General features: G+C 45.8%; 1 protein-coding gene across 1 annotated transcript; it reads right to left on the reverse strand.

Moving 5' to 3' along the window:
- Nucleotides 1–940: 940 nt before the first annotated feature.
- On the reverse strand, nucleotides 941–5,479 carry orai1a (ORAI calcium release-activated calcium modulator 1a). The gene is made up of 2 exons (XM_056592018.1): nucleotides 5,187–5,479; nucleotides 941–4,679 (listed from the first exon to the last, which is right to left on the reverse strand). Exons 1-2 carry the CDS (start codon nucleotides 5,298–5,300, stop codon nucleotides 4,122–4,124), a joined length of 672 nt encoding a protein of 223 aa, XP_056447993.1. The 5' UTR covers nucleotides 5,301–5,479; the 3' UTR covers nucleotides 941–4,121.
- Between the last annotated feature and the right edge of the window lie 10,436 nt (nucleotides 5,480–15,915).

The raw sequence follows: 15,915 nt of genomic DNA on the forward strand, positions 1-15,915 counted from the left end.
TCAGAGAGGCTTCCTATGGGTAAATGAGAGTGAAATTAATCATTTAACAGGGGACATGGAATTATAACTGGGGTCATTTTCTTCATTGTCCACACTGACAAGATGGCTGTTAAAAATGCACCATATCGCTATAGAAATATAGCCTATATGAATTTAAATAGATCCATACAAATCTAATAAAAAGGTTTCACATTCTGTATTTTTCCACTTTTCCATGTTGTTTATACCGTCGCTAGGTGTTGACATCTGTGTTGACCAACAGTCAGCAAAAGCATCTTCTGCACTTCTGTCACTGCACAAATCCTATCCATGGTTAGGGGAAGTAGACAGTGTTTACCACCCCCTGAAATTAGGCTCTGCTTTTCTAGACATCAAACAAGAAACATTGTTGACTGCACATGCCAATATATGATGTGCGGGGGGTCATATGTAGGCACGGGCAACGTTGTTTTCAATAAAAAATGAGAACTCAATCTTTACCACCTTGTTTGAACTAGAAACTGAACTTGAACATCGGTATCACACCATACTGTTTGAAAATAAAGGTGATGACCCATTTACGAGGTTCTTTACCACGAATGTACTTTTTGACGAAGCTATGACAAAGCTTGCAGCATAAAACATTTCAAATAACATATAAGGAAACTTTTACAAACAAACAAAGTCATTGACTTAAAAAGACAGACAGGAGGAAACAGATCTAAATAAGGAAGCAGTTACAAGTTCCTGTCTTCAAACCTTTCAAACCTTTTAAAAGCCCTACATTGAGTTAGATCATCTTACTGGAAATAACAGTATCATCATACAAATGAAACTGCATCAGAAACCTTTTTACATAGGTTGCAAACATAGTGGAGCCAAAACCGAGCCTTGTGGGACCCCTGGGTCATACACTTGATGAAGCTCCGTCAAATTGAACAGTGGCCTTTTAAAGAGGTTATTATAAAACCAGCCAACAGCCGCGAAGGCATTTAAAAGGTTGATGTAAAGACTGTCACAGACATTTTGGGGTCTTCTTGCTGTGATGGTATTTCCTAAAGCCAGACTGGTACATGAAAGGATATTAGCACTCAGGAACTCCTTTCGTTTGTAATTGATCATTCCTTCAAGGACCTTTGATAAGACGGTCAAGTTGGAAATAGGACTGTAATTAAATTAATTAAATCTGCCTTCATAGGAAGAGCAGAGTTCCAATGTCACCAACATGTTCAGGTTCGAATTCTATTGATAGAGCCTAGCCTGATAGAAACATACACAAAGTCGTACATAATGTGATCTCCAACCTAAAACAAAGAATAGGTTGTTTACCAGGTTTTCTATCCCACAATAAAGTGTTCTTGACCTCTAGGTCACCTACTAATTACATCATTTGTAGGGCTAGATTTATAGTATATTATCTGATATTTTAGTAAACCTTAATGCCCTGATTCTTATTAGAGAGACCAGATGTCTCTGTCTCCCCCCAAAGTCATGCTGTGCCCCAATGTTTGCGTCAATTGAATGTCCTAGACCCCCATATTGATATTTTTTGTAAGTTTGCCTTTTAGAATGCTTTTCTTCTGCCTTTAACTTTATTGATCGTATTCATGCTTGAAAGACCTTTAACGGAGTATTGTGTCATGATTATCTTGAGGAGTTTTTGTATGGATTTCTTTCAAGGGAAACAAAGTGGCCATTCGGCGGAAATAAAATGCACATTTATCGAGTTATTCCCACTGAGGATATAACAAATGTATCTATTTTTGACGTTTGGTCATGTGAGACAATTTCCTGTTGTAACATATCATTTTGTGCCTTCAAACTTCCTGGAAGCATTTATTTGTGGTCGATCCTTGATAGCAAAGAAAGCAATGACAGACAATGCCAAAGTCATGAGATCAACATTGTATTCATAAATACGATGTTAAGTTTTGTTTGAAAGTCAAAACTCATCCGTTTTATTTTATTTCATCAACCAATCTGCCAAAAGTACCTCTTAGTTCAAGTTTTTAATTATGGGGTTTGAAAAAACAGCTTTATGTATTAATAGCTGTCCAAGAGGCAGTATGTCAAGTTTGAAAAACGTAAAACAATAAACTGTAGTCCATGAAATTTAGTTTTCCACATGACATTCCAAATGAAATTATAGAATCTATTTAATCACAATTGTCTCTCATTTGCAAAATAAAGATCATACTCCATATATGGACCATAGAAGTAATTCGATTTACTATAAAATATTCACCATATCACACCATGCATTTAAAATAAGCCTACATATAGCAAATATTTTCAAATACTTGAAAGGTGTATCACCTAATAAAATAAGTTGTCACTAAAACCAATAAATAACACATTAAGGCAGTAGGAAAAAAAACTTGTCTTTTAGGATGTTTCAGATAATACAAATATAACTTGAGAGACCAAAACTTAAAAAATGATTTAATATTTTCTTTATAAGCAATCAATGATGTTTTGTACTATCCTTACAGTATTCAATTGTTCTTTGGCATTTGTCTTGATCAATTTAAATGTCAGCAGCCCTAAAAAACAAGTTATTTTGTAAACACTTGTTTATTATGATCAATGACACAAATATAATAAAATAAGTGCCTTCTGCTTAAGAGTATAAAAATATATACTTTCTTTGCCGAGGTGTACCCATTGCACTGAAAGTTTTCAGTGTAGAAAGTGGATCAAGTTCAGCTAGATGGATGTATTACACTTGGATGGAGATATTCTGATTTACATCCAACAGGGTAAACAACACACACACACACACACACACACACACACACACACACACACACACACACACACACACACACACACACACACACACACACACACACACACACACACACACACACACACACACACAGAACAGGGCTGCAACGATTAGGCAATTAATCGATTAGTCGATCGACAGAAGATAAATCGAATGTAATTAACTACAAATATCAAATCTGTTCTGCTTACTGCTACAGAAAATTAAATATTTGGTTCAATTTAAAATTAACACTTCAGTTTTTCTATTATGATGGCAAATTTACACTCCGGTAACTTGTGGTGGGCTTCGGCTATCATTCATCACATTTATATGTGCCTAGATTAATAAATGTAATAATAAATTATCTTTGTAACTAATCGACTATGAAAACAATTATTCATTGCAGCCCTTAATGTGCAGTAATTCCACATTCATTCCACTTCTAGCTGCCTACTAATAACACATCACGGTTACTGTGATGTTGCATTGCAGCGTGATAACAAAACACTAAAATATAAACAAGCTGCCGTTGTTTGCAACACCAAGGGACATTTACAGTAACAAATGTTCCTATACAGTACAGCATGACTGGAAGGCCAATGAGCTTAGGATATCCATATCCCTTGGGCAGCCCTGTGTTGTTGAAGAACAACATATTGACCTAATTATAAGTACTGGACTTGAATAAAAGGAACATGGCAATTTGTAGTCAAGATCTCTTTGGCAAAATGGGAGAATCCCGGCCTTTAAAGGATGTAATATCTCCACCAATAAAGGATAAATACTGGGTCCCTACCCCTGAGGCTAAATTCACATACGCCCCTCACTTCAACTGCAATATCCATGCAGTTTCCATGCAAGTAGGGAGAAGAAATAACCCAAAGTACATGTTATGTAACAGATACAGTACCACAACGCATTCTGTGATTACAGTAGTCTAACTGTGGCAACAATGCACATCGCCAAACAGCATGCATGAACAAAAGCATCACCCAATCAAAAGTATCCCAGGGCTTTCTGCCAGTGCCGGAAGAGCAGTTACCCTAACCCTGACCCTGCACACTAACTTGAACCTCTTCTATGAATTAAGCCTTGATGGCATTTCCAAAACATAAAACAACAATCACACGGCAGTCCTTTAACAGTTCCCAGATAAGCCTTATGGCAGACGACTATGAGTCCAGCGACAATAACCTTGACAACAGAGATCCGATGAGATATAAAGTGGAGAGCAATGAACATGCAAGGTGGACTGAGCTAAAATTCTAAACCAGTGAAACTAAAAACACCACCTCTCATCCCCCATTTAGTAGAGAATAAAACGTTTCTTATCGTTATGACTACATCCCTAAGTCTTGGGCGGGTCCCCCCTCTAGACCATGGGGAAGTGGACAGACCCCTGGAGGTCATCGGCCGCCTCGCCCCCGTGGTCCAGCTGGTTCTGGAGCTGGATCACGCGCTCCAGCTCCTTGATCTGCCGGTCCGTCTTGTGGCTGACCAGCGTGCGGTAGAAGTGAATAGCGAACATGATGAACACCACGCCGAAGGGCACCATGATGCACGTGGAGGCTATGGCGGCCGCCTCGCCGGGGCTGATCTGCCCGTTGTCCTTGTCCTCGGGGCGCCGCAGCGGCAGGAACTTAACCCAGCACAGGAGCACCACCTCCGTCAGGAACAGCAGCGTGCCGATGACGGTGGAGAAGGCCCAGGCCAGCTCAATGTGCCGGTGCATGCGCTCGTGCGGGGATTCGTTGACCGAGTTCAGGTTGTGGACGTTGCTGACGGCCTCGAGGTTGGGCAGGATGCAGGTGCTGATCATGAGTGCGAAGAGGTGCACCGCCACCAGGATGGTGGTGCAGGCGCTGAAGGCGATGAGGAGCCCAGGGGGGTACTCGTGGTTGGGGTCCAGCTGGACCTCCACCATGGCAACCTGGCAGGTACAAAAAACAGTTATAACAGTAGTGTTACGTAGTCTAACGACAGTGATCTCTGATACTTTACTAACTCAAGAATCTACAAAAATTCCATCGACTCCCACGTGCCATGCTTGGCTGGTTACACTGGCCTAAATGACTAAAGCTTTACTAAAATCTTTATTTAACAACACAAGAAATGTGTTAGATTGTACTTGCCAGTACATTCTTAATTTGTTTTGATTGTTAAACACTAGTTTTGAGAATATTTGGCCATTCCTCTAAATCCTATCACCATAATATTATCAAAAAGCATGTTGAGTTTGAATATCACATCCTATGGATCCTCATGTTGTCACTTGTGGTCTATCACTGCAGGACGTGGTGGGTACAACCATGCTGGCCACCAAGGGCGTCACAAGTCGATGTAGCTGTTCATTGAATGCATTAAACAAGACATAAATATCACACTGACCTTTTAACGCACGACGTTAAAAGGGCCGTGTATAGTATAGGATACTTACCATGGCGAAACCTGACAAAAGAGCAGAGGTACGACTCGTAGCTTTCAGCTTTGCTCTACTCAAATAAAGTTTTCTCCATGACAGCGCCTGCAAGGAGTGCTCGTTCAAACTCATTCCGTCAGATGCTTATGGCTTTACTTATAGTTTGAAATACAGTCCCCTGTGAATGTCGGATGCCCTCGTTGGATACGTTGCATGTAATAATGGGTATTCTTGAAAAGTTATTTTTTTATTAAAGATGTGTCAAAAGTTTCCTGCAACAGCTGACTGACAAAACATATTCAGGAAGTAGAAGTTACCCACAATTCACTTTGTTTACCGTAGCGCACTCAGTACCGTGCTCCTAGGAGCACTCTGCCCCCTTGTGGTGAAGCGAAGCATTACCTCTGTATGGAGAATAACTGTAAAAATGTATATACCTGACCAACCCACTTCGAGGCGTGTACCCTATATGAAATGTTCACATGTGGATGGCACTGGCGTTTCTGAGGGGGCACGTGCCCCATTGAAAAAAGCTTGGCCCCTGTTTCAAAATAATTGAATTAGTGAATGTATTTAGCAAGTGATGATATACAGACTTATGACACCATCTCAATGTCCTTTGCAATTAAGGAATATCTAACCGTATCTATTTTTTGTTACAATCAATATGACAATTAAAAATACTTTGTTTTTTTTAGAAAGTAAAGATAAGAATTGAAAGGTTCTTTGCTTAATGGTGTATGTTATGCCTTAAGCAGTACATTAATCTTCATTCTAACCTTTAAAAACCTAGGGACAAACATTGCCACATGAATGACAAAAATGTACAATGTTCGGAAAAGCGCTGGCCAAAGAACCACTGAGGTTGAATGGTTCTCAACATGCTTCTAAATACCCACTGAGGTTGAATGGTTCTCAATATGCTTTTAAAGAACCACCGAGTTTGAATGGTTCTTAACATGGTTCTAAAGAACAACTTAGGTTGAATGGTTATCAACATGGTCTTACTTCCCTCTAGAACTGACTCAGTCTGACCCTCTAGATGAAACAGTCTCAAACAGCCCCTGTGATGGGATGAGATCATGGCAGGCTACACAAACTTTAGTATTTGAAATACAATTCATGGAGACAATACCGTTCAAACAACAATTTATAAAGAAATATTTTGGTTTCAATGGCACCAGCATTGCACATAAAGATAGAGAAGCCCAACTCATCCTGTCCTTCATGTTAACATTAGATGCTCGCGAGCATGGGACTACAGGGTTAGTGTTTTACTAACCCTGTACCGTGGAAGATAATGAGTTTAAGATAGGGGATTGTTTCAGTGTGAAACAATCCCCTGGAGAGTGTGGTGATATCTCCACCTAGTCCCGAGGCCTCATCCTCGCTTGACGTGCCTGGAATACCTCCCTATCCCTAGGGTGCGACCAGGGGGCATCCTTGCCTGATGCCCAAACCACCTCAACTGAACCTACTAATGTAATATGTTAAATATATTTATATATATTAGGGCTTTCAAGTGATTCAAATATTTTATTGCAATTTGTTACATATTTACCATAGTTAATCGTGATTAATCGCAAATTAGTAACTACTTTTTTATCTGTTCAAAATGCACCATAAAGGGCATAATTCCAGGCAGGTGGGTCAGGTCGTCCGCGTCATCGGTGCCCCGTCTCCTCCCCACGGTCCAGGTGAGGCGTACCGTATCCCGGTGAGGATACAGCGGGGTACGCACCAGGCGCTGTTGGACTCAGGCTGCATGCAGACCATGATCCACCAGCATCTGGTGCGGTCCGCGGCATTGGTGGAGGCGTCAGATTCAGACTTTATTGTCAATGTGCAAACTTGTACAACGACATTGGGGTGGTGCTCACTACCAACAGTGCAAAAAGCAAAAAGCAAAATACAAAAACAAACAACAGTTTGGGGGGGGGACGTGCGACGGCTGGCCTGCAGGGGGAAGTAAGGGATGGTTGGGAACACACCGGATCGGCTGGGGGGGGGTTGGACCTGGTTGCGAGCAGGTGCCCGCGATCAGGTCCAATCAGGGAATGTGTATTTATGTGCCTGCTTTGTGTTGCAATAGGGGAGAGACGTTACCTGAGAGAGACGTTACCTGAGAGAGACGTTACCTGAGAGAGACGTTACCTGAGTGAGAGAGATCCAGAGACTGTGCTAAACCGCGACAGAACCAGGAAGCGCATGGATCTCAACCGTTATGATATAGTTTTGGAGCCTGTCTTAAGTTTGCTTTATTTAATAAAAGAGCTCCCAACAAAGGGACAAAGGAAACTGGTCTCCCCGCTCTCATTATCCTGCTACAGTGGAGCCCAAGGTGGGGCGAGCGCATATAAAATGGACCAGTCCCCATTGGGAAACGTGCTCGGGCACATGGTCCAGATGGCGGAGCGACAAAGCCAGTTACACCACGCGCAGAGCGAGGTGCTTACGGAACTGGCCCACTCCTTGGCCGCCGATCGAGCCATGCTCCGGGAGCTCCTCACCTCCAGGGGACGTGGCGAGGGACCCCGGGGGGCTACTCCCAACATTCACATCCAGAAAATGAGGGAAACAGACTACGCAGAGGCCTTTCTGGGGACCTTCCAGGGGGTGGCCGAGGTCTCGGGGTGGCCTCGCCAGGAGTGGGCGCACCGTCTCCTACCGCTCCTGACGGGCAAGGCGCAGCTAGCCGCCCACAGTCCGCCGGTCGGGGCTCAACGGGACTATGACGCCATCACCCGAGCCATCCGGGATCGGCTGGGCCTGTACCCGGAGGAACATCGGCGGCGGTTTCGGGCGCTGGCCTTCGGCGAGGGGGACCGGCCCTTCGCCTTCGCCCAACAGCTAAGGGCCAGGCCCGGAGGTGGCTGGTTCCGGACCGGAATACAGCGGAGGAGGTGGTGGAGCAGGTGGCCATGGAGAGATTTGTGGAGGGGCTGCCGGCCAGGACATCCGCCTGGGTCCAATATCACCGGCCCGAGAGTCTCTCCGCTGCGGTTGTCCTAGCAGAGAGCCACCTGCCGCCACCAACGGCGAGCCAGCGACCGCCGGTAGCAGGCCCACGGAACGGTGCGGCGGCCCCGCGGCGGGACAGACCAACACCGGCACCAAGGGCGAGAGGGGGAGGGCCCGGTCCAGAGCGGGCACATGAGTTGCTTCCCCCCCCCACTCCACAGACGGGCGCTCAGACGGCAGGGGAGGGGTGCTGGCGGTGCGGGCGGCCTGGCCACTTCCGGTGGGAATGCCCTATGATGGAGGTGGGTCAGGTCGTCCGCGTCATCGGTGCCCCGTCTCCTCCCCACGGTCCCGGTGAGGCGTACCGTATCCCGGTGAGGATACAGCGGGGTACGTACCAGGCGCTGTTGGACTCAGGCTGCATGCAGACCATGATCCACCAGCGTCTGGTGCGGTCCGAGGCATTGGTGGAGGTGTCGAGCGTTGTGGTGAGGTGTATACACGGAGATGTGCACGAGTATCCTTTGGTCCCTATCGAAATTCGTTATGGGGGGAAAAAGCATAGTGTTAAGGCGGCGGTTAGTTCGAGCCTCACGCATCCACTGATTCTTGGGTTGGATTGGGCTGGGTTTCCACAGGCTGTTAGGGGGACTATGAGGGTCAGGGATCAGGGATCGGGGGAAGCGGGGGATCCCCAACCCGAGGTCCCAGCGCCGAGGTTCCCACCGGTGGAGGATTTCCCCCTCGAACAGTCTCGTGACGCAACACTGAGCTCAGCCTACGACCAGGTGATAGTTATTGATGGGAGTAAGATCCGGCCAGACGCAGCGCTGACTTACCCGCACAGTGGTTAGGGATAGGCTTTATCGGGTGAGTCGTGACACCCAGAGGGAGGAGGTTGTCACCCAGTTGCTGGTACCCAGGAACCGCCGGGAAAATGGTTTTCCAGTCGGCGCATTATAACCCAATGGCGGGCCATTTAGGGTACGACAAAATACTTAACCGGATAATGGCCCGGTTCTACTGGCCGGGGATTCGGACAGAGGTGCGAAGTTGGTGCGCATCCTGCCCCGAGTGTCAATTGGTGAATCCCCCAGCCGTCCCCAGGGCTCCCTTATGGCCCCTTCCCCTGGTGGAAGCCCCTTTCGATCAAATCGGCATGGACATTATCGGGCCATTAGAACGTTCCGCACACGGGTATCGATTTGTGTTAGTCCTGATCGACTGCGCAACCCGGTACCCCGAAGCAATTCCGTTGCGCAACATATCCGCGAAGAGTGTTGCGCAGGCGTTGTTTCATGTCCTATCGCGGGTGGGATTCCCGAAGGAGATTCTCACTGACCAGGGCACCAATTTCATGTCACGCACGATTAGGGAACTTTACGGGTTATTGAAGGTCAAGGCCATTCGCACAAGCGTCTATCATCCAGCCACGGACGGCTTGTGTGAGAGGTTTAACCGGACGTTAAAGTCAATGATCCTTAAATTCGTGCACGAGGATGCTCGGAATTGGCATCAATGGCTAGACCCTCTGTTGTTTGCAGTGCGGGAAGTGCCCCAGGCTTCCACGGGGTTTTCCCCATTTGAATTGCTTTATGGGCGCAAGCCCAGGGGCGTCCTGGACCTCATTAAAGAAAACTGGGAGGAGGGGTCCAGTGACAGCAAGAAAGAAATCCAGTACGTCATGGAATGCGTGCAAAGCTTCACTCACTAGGGGTATTGTCACGTGAGCACTTGCACCGAGCCCAGGAGAGTCAGAGACACCTGTACGACAGAGGGACTAGATTACGCGATCTCACCCCGGGGGATAAGGTCCTCGTACTATTGCCCACCTCTAGCAGCAAATTACTCGCGAAGTGGCAAGGGCCCTTTGTGGTCACACGGCGGGTTGGGGACGTGGATTACGAGGTAGCGCATTCGGACAGGGGCGAAAACAAGCAGGCCTACCACATCAACCTCCTACAGAGGTGGAACGATGCCCCCCCGGTCGGTCAGGGCGAGGGTCTCTCAGGGAGTCAAGCGCGGGACGTTGCCGGTCTGCAACTCCGGTTCGCCGACGTCTTTTCGCCCCTGCCCGGTCGCACCCCGCTAATTACTCACAACATCGAGACGCAGCCCGGGTTAACGGTGCGGACACGCCCCTACAGGCTGCCCGTCCACAAACAACATGTGGTGCGGCGTGAATTGGCAACCATGTTGGAGTTGGGGGTGGTCGAGGAGTCTCACAGTGACTGGTGCAGTCCCGTCGTGCTTGTGGGGAAGCCGGACGGGTCTGTCCGGTTCTGTGTGGACTACCGTAGAGTGAATGCGGTGTCGAAGTTTGATGCCTACCCAATGCCTTGGATCGACGAGCTCGTTGACCGGCTTGGCATGGCCACCTATAATACGACCCTGGACTGCACGAAGGGCAACTGGCAGATTCCGCTGTCTCCAGCAGCCCGGGAAAAAACAGCCTTCTTCACTCCGCTCGGTCTTTACCAGTTTAAGGTGCTTCCGTTCGGGTTGTTCGGGGCCCTGGCCACGTTTCAGCGGCTGATGGACCGGTCGTTACGGCCCCACGCCGTGTATGCTGCTGCCTACATTGATGACATCGTCATCTATAGTGGAACGTGGGAGCAGCATATGCGGCAGGTGGCGGCCGTTCTTCAGTTGCTGAGACGGACGGGGCTCACGGCCAACCCGAAGAAGTGCGTGAACGGACGGAGGGAGATCCAGTATCTGGGGTACCACCTGGGGGGGGGGGAGGTCCGGCCACAGGTCGCGAAGACCGCAGGGGTCGCCACCTCCCCTCGGCCCAGGACCAAGAAAGAGGTGAGGCGGTTCTTGGGGCTGGCAGGGTACTACCGGCAGTTTGTACCACACTTCTCCGACCTGGCCAGCCCCTTGACCGACCTCATCCGTAAGAGGGCCCCAGATACAGTCCAGTGGTCGGAGCCATGTCGGGTGTCGTTTGAGGCTATTAAAACAGCTCTCTGTGGAAAGTCGGTCCTGTGTGCTCCTGACATTGATCTCCCTTTTTTCCCTGCAGGCAGACGCGTCGGATAGGGGGTTGGGCGCGGTCCTGACCCAGCAGGTGGAAGGGGTCGACTATTGGACCTATCGGACCAGGAGGGTCGGTACAGCACAGTCGAAAAGGAGTGTCTCGCCATCCGATGGGCGGTCGGCGCCCTTCGCTACTGCCTGCTGGGGCGCGCGGGACACTGCTGAAAGCCCGAGACTCGAGACTGAATGCTGTCATCGGCCCAAAGCTGTGGATAGGTTTTTTTGGACAGAAAGGCCTTGACAGCATCGAAGCAGTCGACAAACCGCTCCAGCTTAGCCACCTCACAGCTGAGTGGAGAGGGAGATCGTTGTATGCGCTGTCCATCTCCTCGAGCAGGGACTGGAACTGTCGGTGCGTCAGTGGTGCAGATCGCTTCACTATAAAGTTGATCACCTTTGCCACAGCAGCAATAACCTCATTGACGTCTCATGCCCACTGCACCGTCAGTCAAAGGACTCAGAAGGCGTGGCTGACGGGTGGGGGAGGCTTCCAGGGTCGTCAGAGCCTGAGTAGTGTCACAGTGCTTAAATTTGCATACGTGATCTGATTGGATGACGGATCCATCGCTGGCGAAAATGTTGAAAATTGTTCAACTTTTTGACGGAGCCTTCAGCGCACGGATCTACAATGCATTGCGTGTCCGTCCCCATTCAAAGTCAATGGGGATCAGTCAACGGACGGAGGCAGTGGGCACAAGGCGTAAGATCCGAATTGGACATTTTTGCACACAGGTTTTCTTGGTGCATAATGCAGTGCAGTTTCATGATGGGGTGGCTGACTTTTTCTTCAATCAACCTGACATTTCCCCCGTGTCTGCCGACCATGGCGGGAGCGCAGTCCGTTGTTGGGACATGGGAATGTCCTTTATTCTTGACTTAATAGAGCTCGTAAGTCCGCCCCTTCTGGTAGACCCCCATGGGACCTCTGAGATCGTAAAATATGAATGAGTTTCAATGGACAGAAAGTGATTATTTTCTGTTCCCAGTCTTTATATGCCCTGGATTACACATATGTTGTTTATGGATTTAAATTTTTCATGTCAAGAGTTTGACCGTTTATTGTGCAATTGTTTAGCCTCTTTAGCCAAAACCAGCTCAAAAATAAACAACACAACTTTACATTGTATTGCACGCACAGCAAGACCATGCAATGTATAAAGAATAAAGAATAATGGAATAAAGTAGCAATGAATAAAGTAGCAATGTAATCAAGTGTGTAAGAGCATTTCAAATCGACATCAGAAATGACCGCAGGGCACAAATACAAAGAAAAATATAACCGTAAGCGTTGATTTACGGGGTCGGAGCAAAATTAAAAGTCAAGAACATACTAATGGAAGAAATATAACATATAATTATCATATTTGAGGAAAGATGTTCCACTTATAAACCAAGATGTTCCCCTTATAAACCTGAACTGCAGCACCATTCACATGGTCAAAATGTCTATTGATAAGCACACACAACATCCAGAAAACTCCAAGCACACATTTCTCAAGTGAATTAAGGCCTTTCTTCAAAGCATATACTTGAAAAATCTTTGAAATTCTGGGAAAATTAAGCATTTGTAGTCAAGAACACTAACGGAAGAAATATAAATTTGACAGAGTTAATTATGAAGGAAAAATGGTTAACGAAGAAGTTCCCCTTAATGCATACTGTGTCTTGGCAGTCAGATTCGTGGAAACTAATGAGTCGGAATGTTAATTGCCTGATGAATTTCAGGTGCTGTTTAATGTTGTGTTTCTTAAATCATTGGGAATGACAAAATGCCATGTTCAGCTTATTCATAATGCTCTAATCAGGATTCGAACTCTCAACCTAAGGATCACCAGTACACAGCTTTATCCTGTTGAGCCACCGACATTCCTGAACTGCAATAAGCCTCATTCACAGCTTGAAAATGTTGTTTGATAAGCACACAACATCAAGAAAACTCCATGCACACATTTCACAAGAGAATGAAGGGCTTTCTTAAAATAGTACAGATCTGAATTAAGTTAATGGTATCCACCTAATGATAGCCGTATGGTAGTTATACAATAACAAAATGGTCATATAGGCAAAATGGGTCGAGACTGTGGACGTTTGGCTTTTCTGCCAAATTGTGGGAAAAGTAAAAAAAAATTGAGAAGAAGACCAGGGTGAAAAAGATCCATCTCAATTTAGAGATTAACATGATGAAAGAATTTTGAGTCCAGGTCTATCTGGTAAGGAAAAATAAGGCTGGTTCATATTTTTTTAAATAGCGCCACCTTTGGGTGCAGTACCACAATTTGGGTTTATGGGTAATGGGGGGTATTGGTATCCACCTAATAGTCTTATGTTTTTTTATACAATAACAAAATGGTCATATAAGAAAAATGGGCTAACTGCTCCAACTATATTGGCCAATATTTCTCAAATGGAACAAAATAAAACAAATTCTGTTTGATGTTTTTTTTGGAGGCTTGGTCTAAAGATTTCACGTGGCAATACATGGTGAAATTTTGATTATTTTTGTAGCCTGTGAATCTTTTTATCATGTTTGGTTTTAATATGAAATTGTGGGAAAAGTAAAAACTTTTTTTTTCATTTCCAGGGTTTTATAGATGCATCTGAATCTAGAGATTCATATTATGAAAGAATTTTGAGTCCAGGTCAATGTGGTGAAGAGAAATAAGTAAATTTGGGTTCATGGATATTGGGGGTCATTGGTATCCATACCTGAAAATTTCAAGAGTTTTCGACTTACGGTATATGCAGTATGACTTTACAGAATTTGTGGGGGGAAAAAAACGTTACAGAAACAATAGGGGACCAAGCAGCTTTGCTGATTGGACCCTATTAAATCTCTTCAAGGGCACAGCCATTTAGTTGAGAGCGTCATCACTGCTCTCAGTCTACTCTCAGAATTCCGAAACATGAAGACATAAAGGGGACTTGCCTCCGAGAAGTGCCGTAAGTAAACTGGGAGATCTTCGACTTTCGACTCTGAAGTTTTTCATCCGAGGATTGAGGAACACACCATTACAACCCAGCAGGGACGTCCTTACGAGGGGGTAAATTAGGATGATTCCAGGGGCGCAGCACTGACGGGGGCGCCCCAGAGGACACTGGTGGTATTATTAAAGCTATGCCAAATTTTTCTTATCAAATTAAGGCGGTTTGTTTCGTTGTTTTGTTGTGGTTTGTTTCTCCATTTTTACAAAATCATTAGAAAGTCTTCACCCTTTTATCATCCCTCTCATTTGTCATTATTTGGTACAGCCCAAGTCTTACGCTACTGCAGAGCAAAGTAGCAGCCAGGCAGATCGTTGTGAAGCAAGTGCAGACTGCTAGTGTCTTAAACTAGCAGTCAAAAGTCAGTTTGTGTGTATCCCAGTCGGTGAAATGAAGAAGTCAGGTTGTCAGGGGAGGAAAGAGAGAGAGGAAAGAGCTCAAAGCGGTCGACAGTTCGTCACCCAGTTTTTTACCAACAAAGGTATGTTCCTTCCTCTACACTTTCCCAACAACCTGATAACATGCCTAGCCTAGCAGCTAGCGCTACTGTAGCTAAAATAATTACAGCCTGCACTGGATGATAAAACTGAAAAGATCGTTTGCATTACCATTCACATGATATCCAATAGCCTACCATCCACAAAAAGCCTACATTATTTTACAAGTCGAGCGGACTATTTAAAATCTCCCGTATGCAGGCGTTGCCAAGCAACGTGGCCATAGCGTCTTCATAGGGTCACCGTCTTTCCTAGGTGTAAATTAACACTTTTTTTCAAAAAAGTGTTAAGTCCATAACTTAATTCTGTCATGGGGCCCTGAATTCCTAGGGACGTCCCTGCACCCGAGAGAACATTGGCCCTAGAGGGAACGTCTCTCCTGTGCTCTTTGACTACGGTCTGGGAGCCGACAGCAGGAAAGATGTAGGCCTAACACTTCGGTTTCACCCAAGGCTGAATTCAAAGTACATGTCTTTCTAAATTTTGGTCATCAACAAGGTTAAAAGTAGTAAATTCGGGCACATCTGTCACAATAAATGTTTTATTACGATCTTTATTCATTAATTGCGCCGCGGCCGAATGACGGGGATATTCTCTGATATTATGAATCTTAAAGGAAAACTTCACCAATACAGAACCAGCGTTCTATCATAAAATCTATAATATATGAAAATATATTATATATAATTATAATATATAAAAATAAGTTTTCTCTAACCCAGTCTTCCCTTGGCCCAGCTGTCCTCCTTTCTACTGACCTGACGTCAAATGACGCGTTTTATGTCAGGTAAGTAGAACTTTTGCTGTGTTCCTGAATCCTCGGACGCCGTCTTCCTAGTTGGAAGTCGCAAAATCTCCCAGCTTTCTTGCGGCATTTCTCGGAGTCACGCCCCCCTTTTCTCTTCAACTCTCGGAATTCTCTTGCACATTTGATTACATTGCTACTTTATTCCGGTCACCAATTTATGCATTGCATAAATTGGTCTTGCTGTGCGTGCAATACAATGTAAAGTTGTGTTGTTTGTTATCGAGCTGGTTTGCTAAAGAGGCTAATGTAGCTAACAATAAACAATGAATAGCCATTTTCATGACACAATCACAAAGTCGAACAGGAACGCTATAAATGCTACAAGACCGGAAATGACGTCAAAAGTGCAACTCGGAAGGCTAGCATCCGAGGGTTCAGGAACACACCATTTGCTTGCCTGCTAGAAGGGGCAAGAACTACAAACCACTGGTTCCGCAAATTTGTAAGCCCACCAATA

Source organism: Gadus chalcogrammus, chromosome 6 (genome assembly GCF_026213295.1).
Source record: "Gadus chalcogrammus isolate NIFS_2021 chromosome 6, NIFS_Gcha_1.0, whole genome shotgun sequence".
In the NCBI taxonomy this organism is placed as follows: Eukaryota; Metazoa; Chordata; class Actinopteri; order Gadiformes; family Gadidae; genus Gadus; species Gadus chalcogrammus.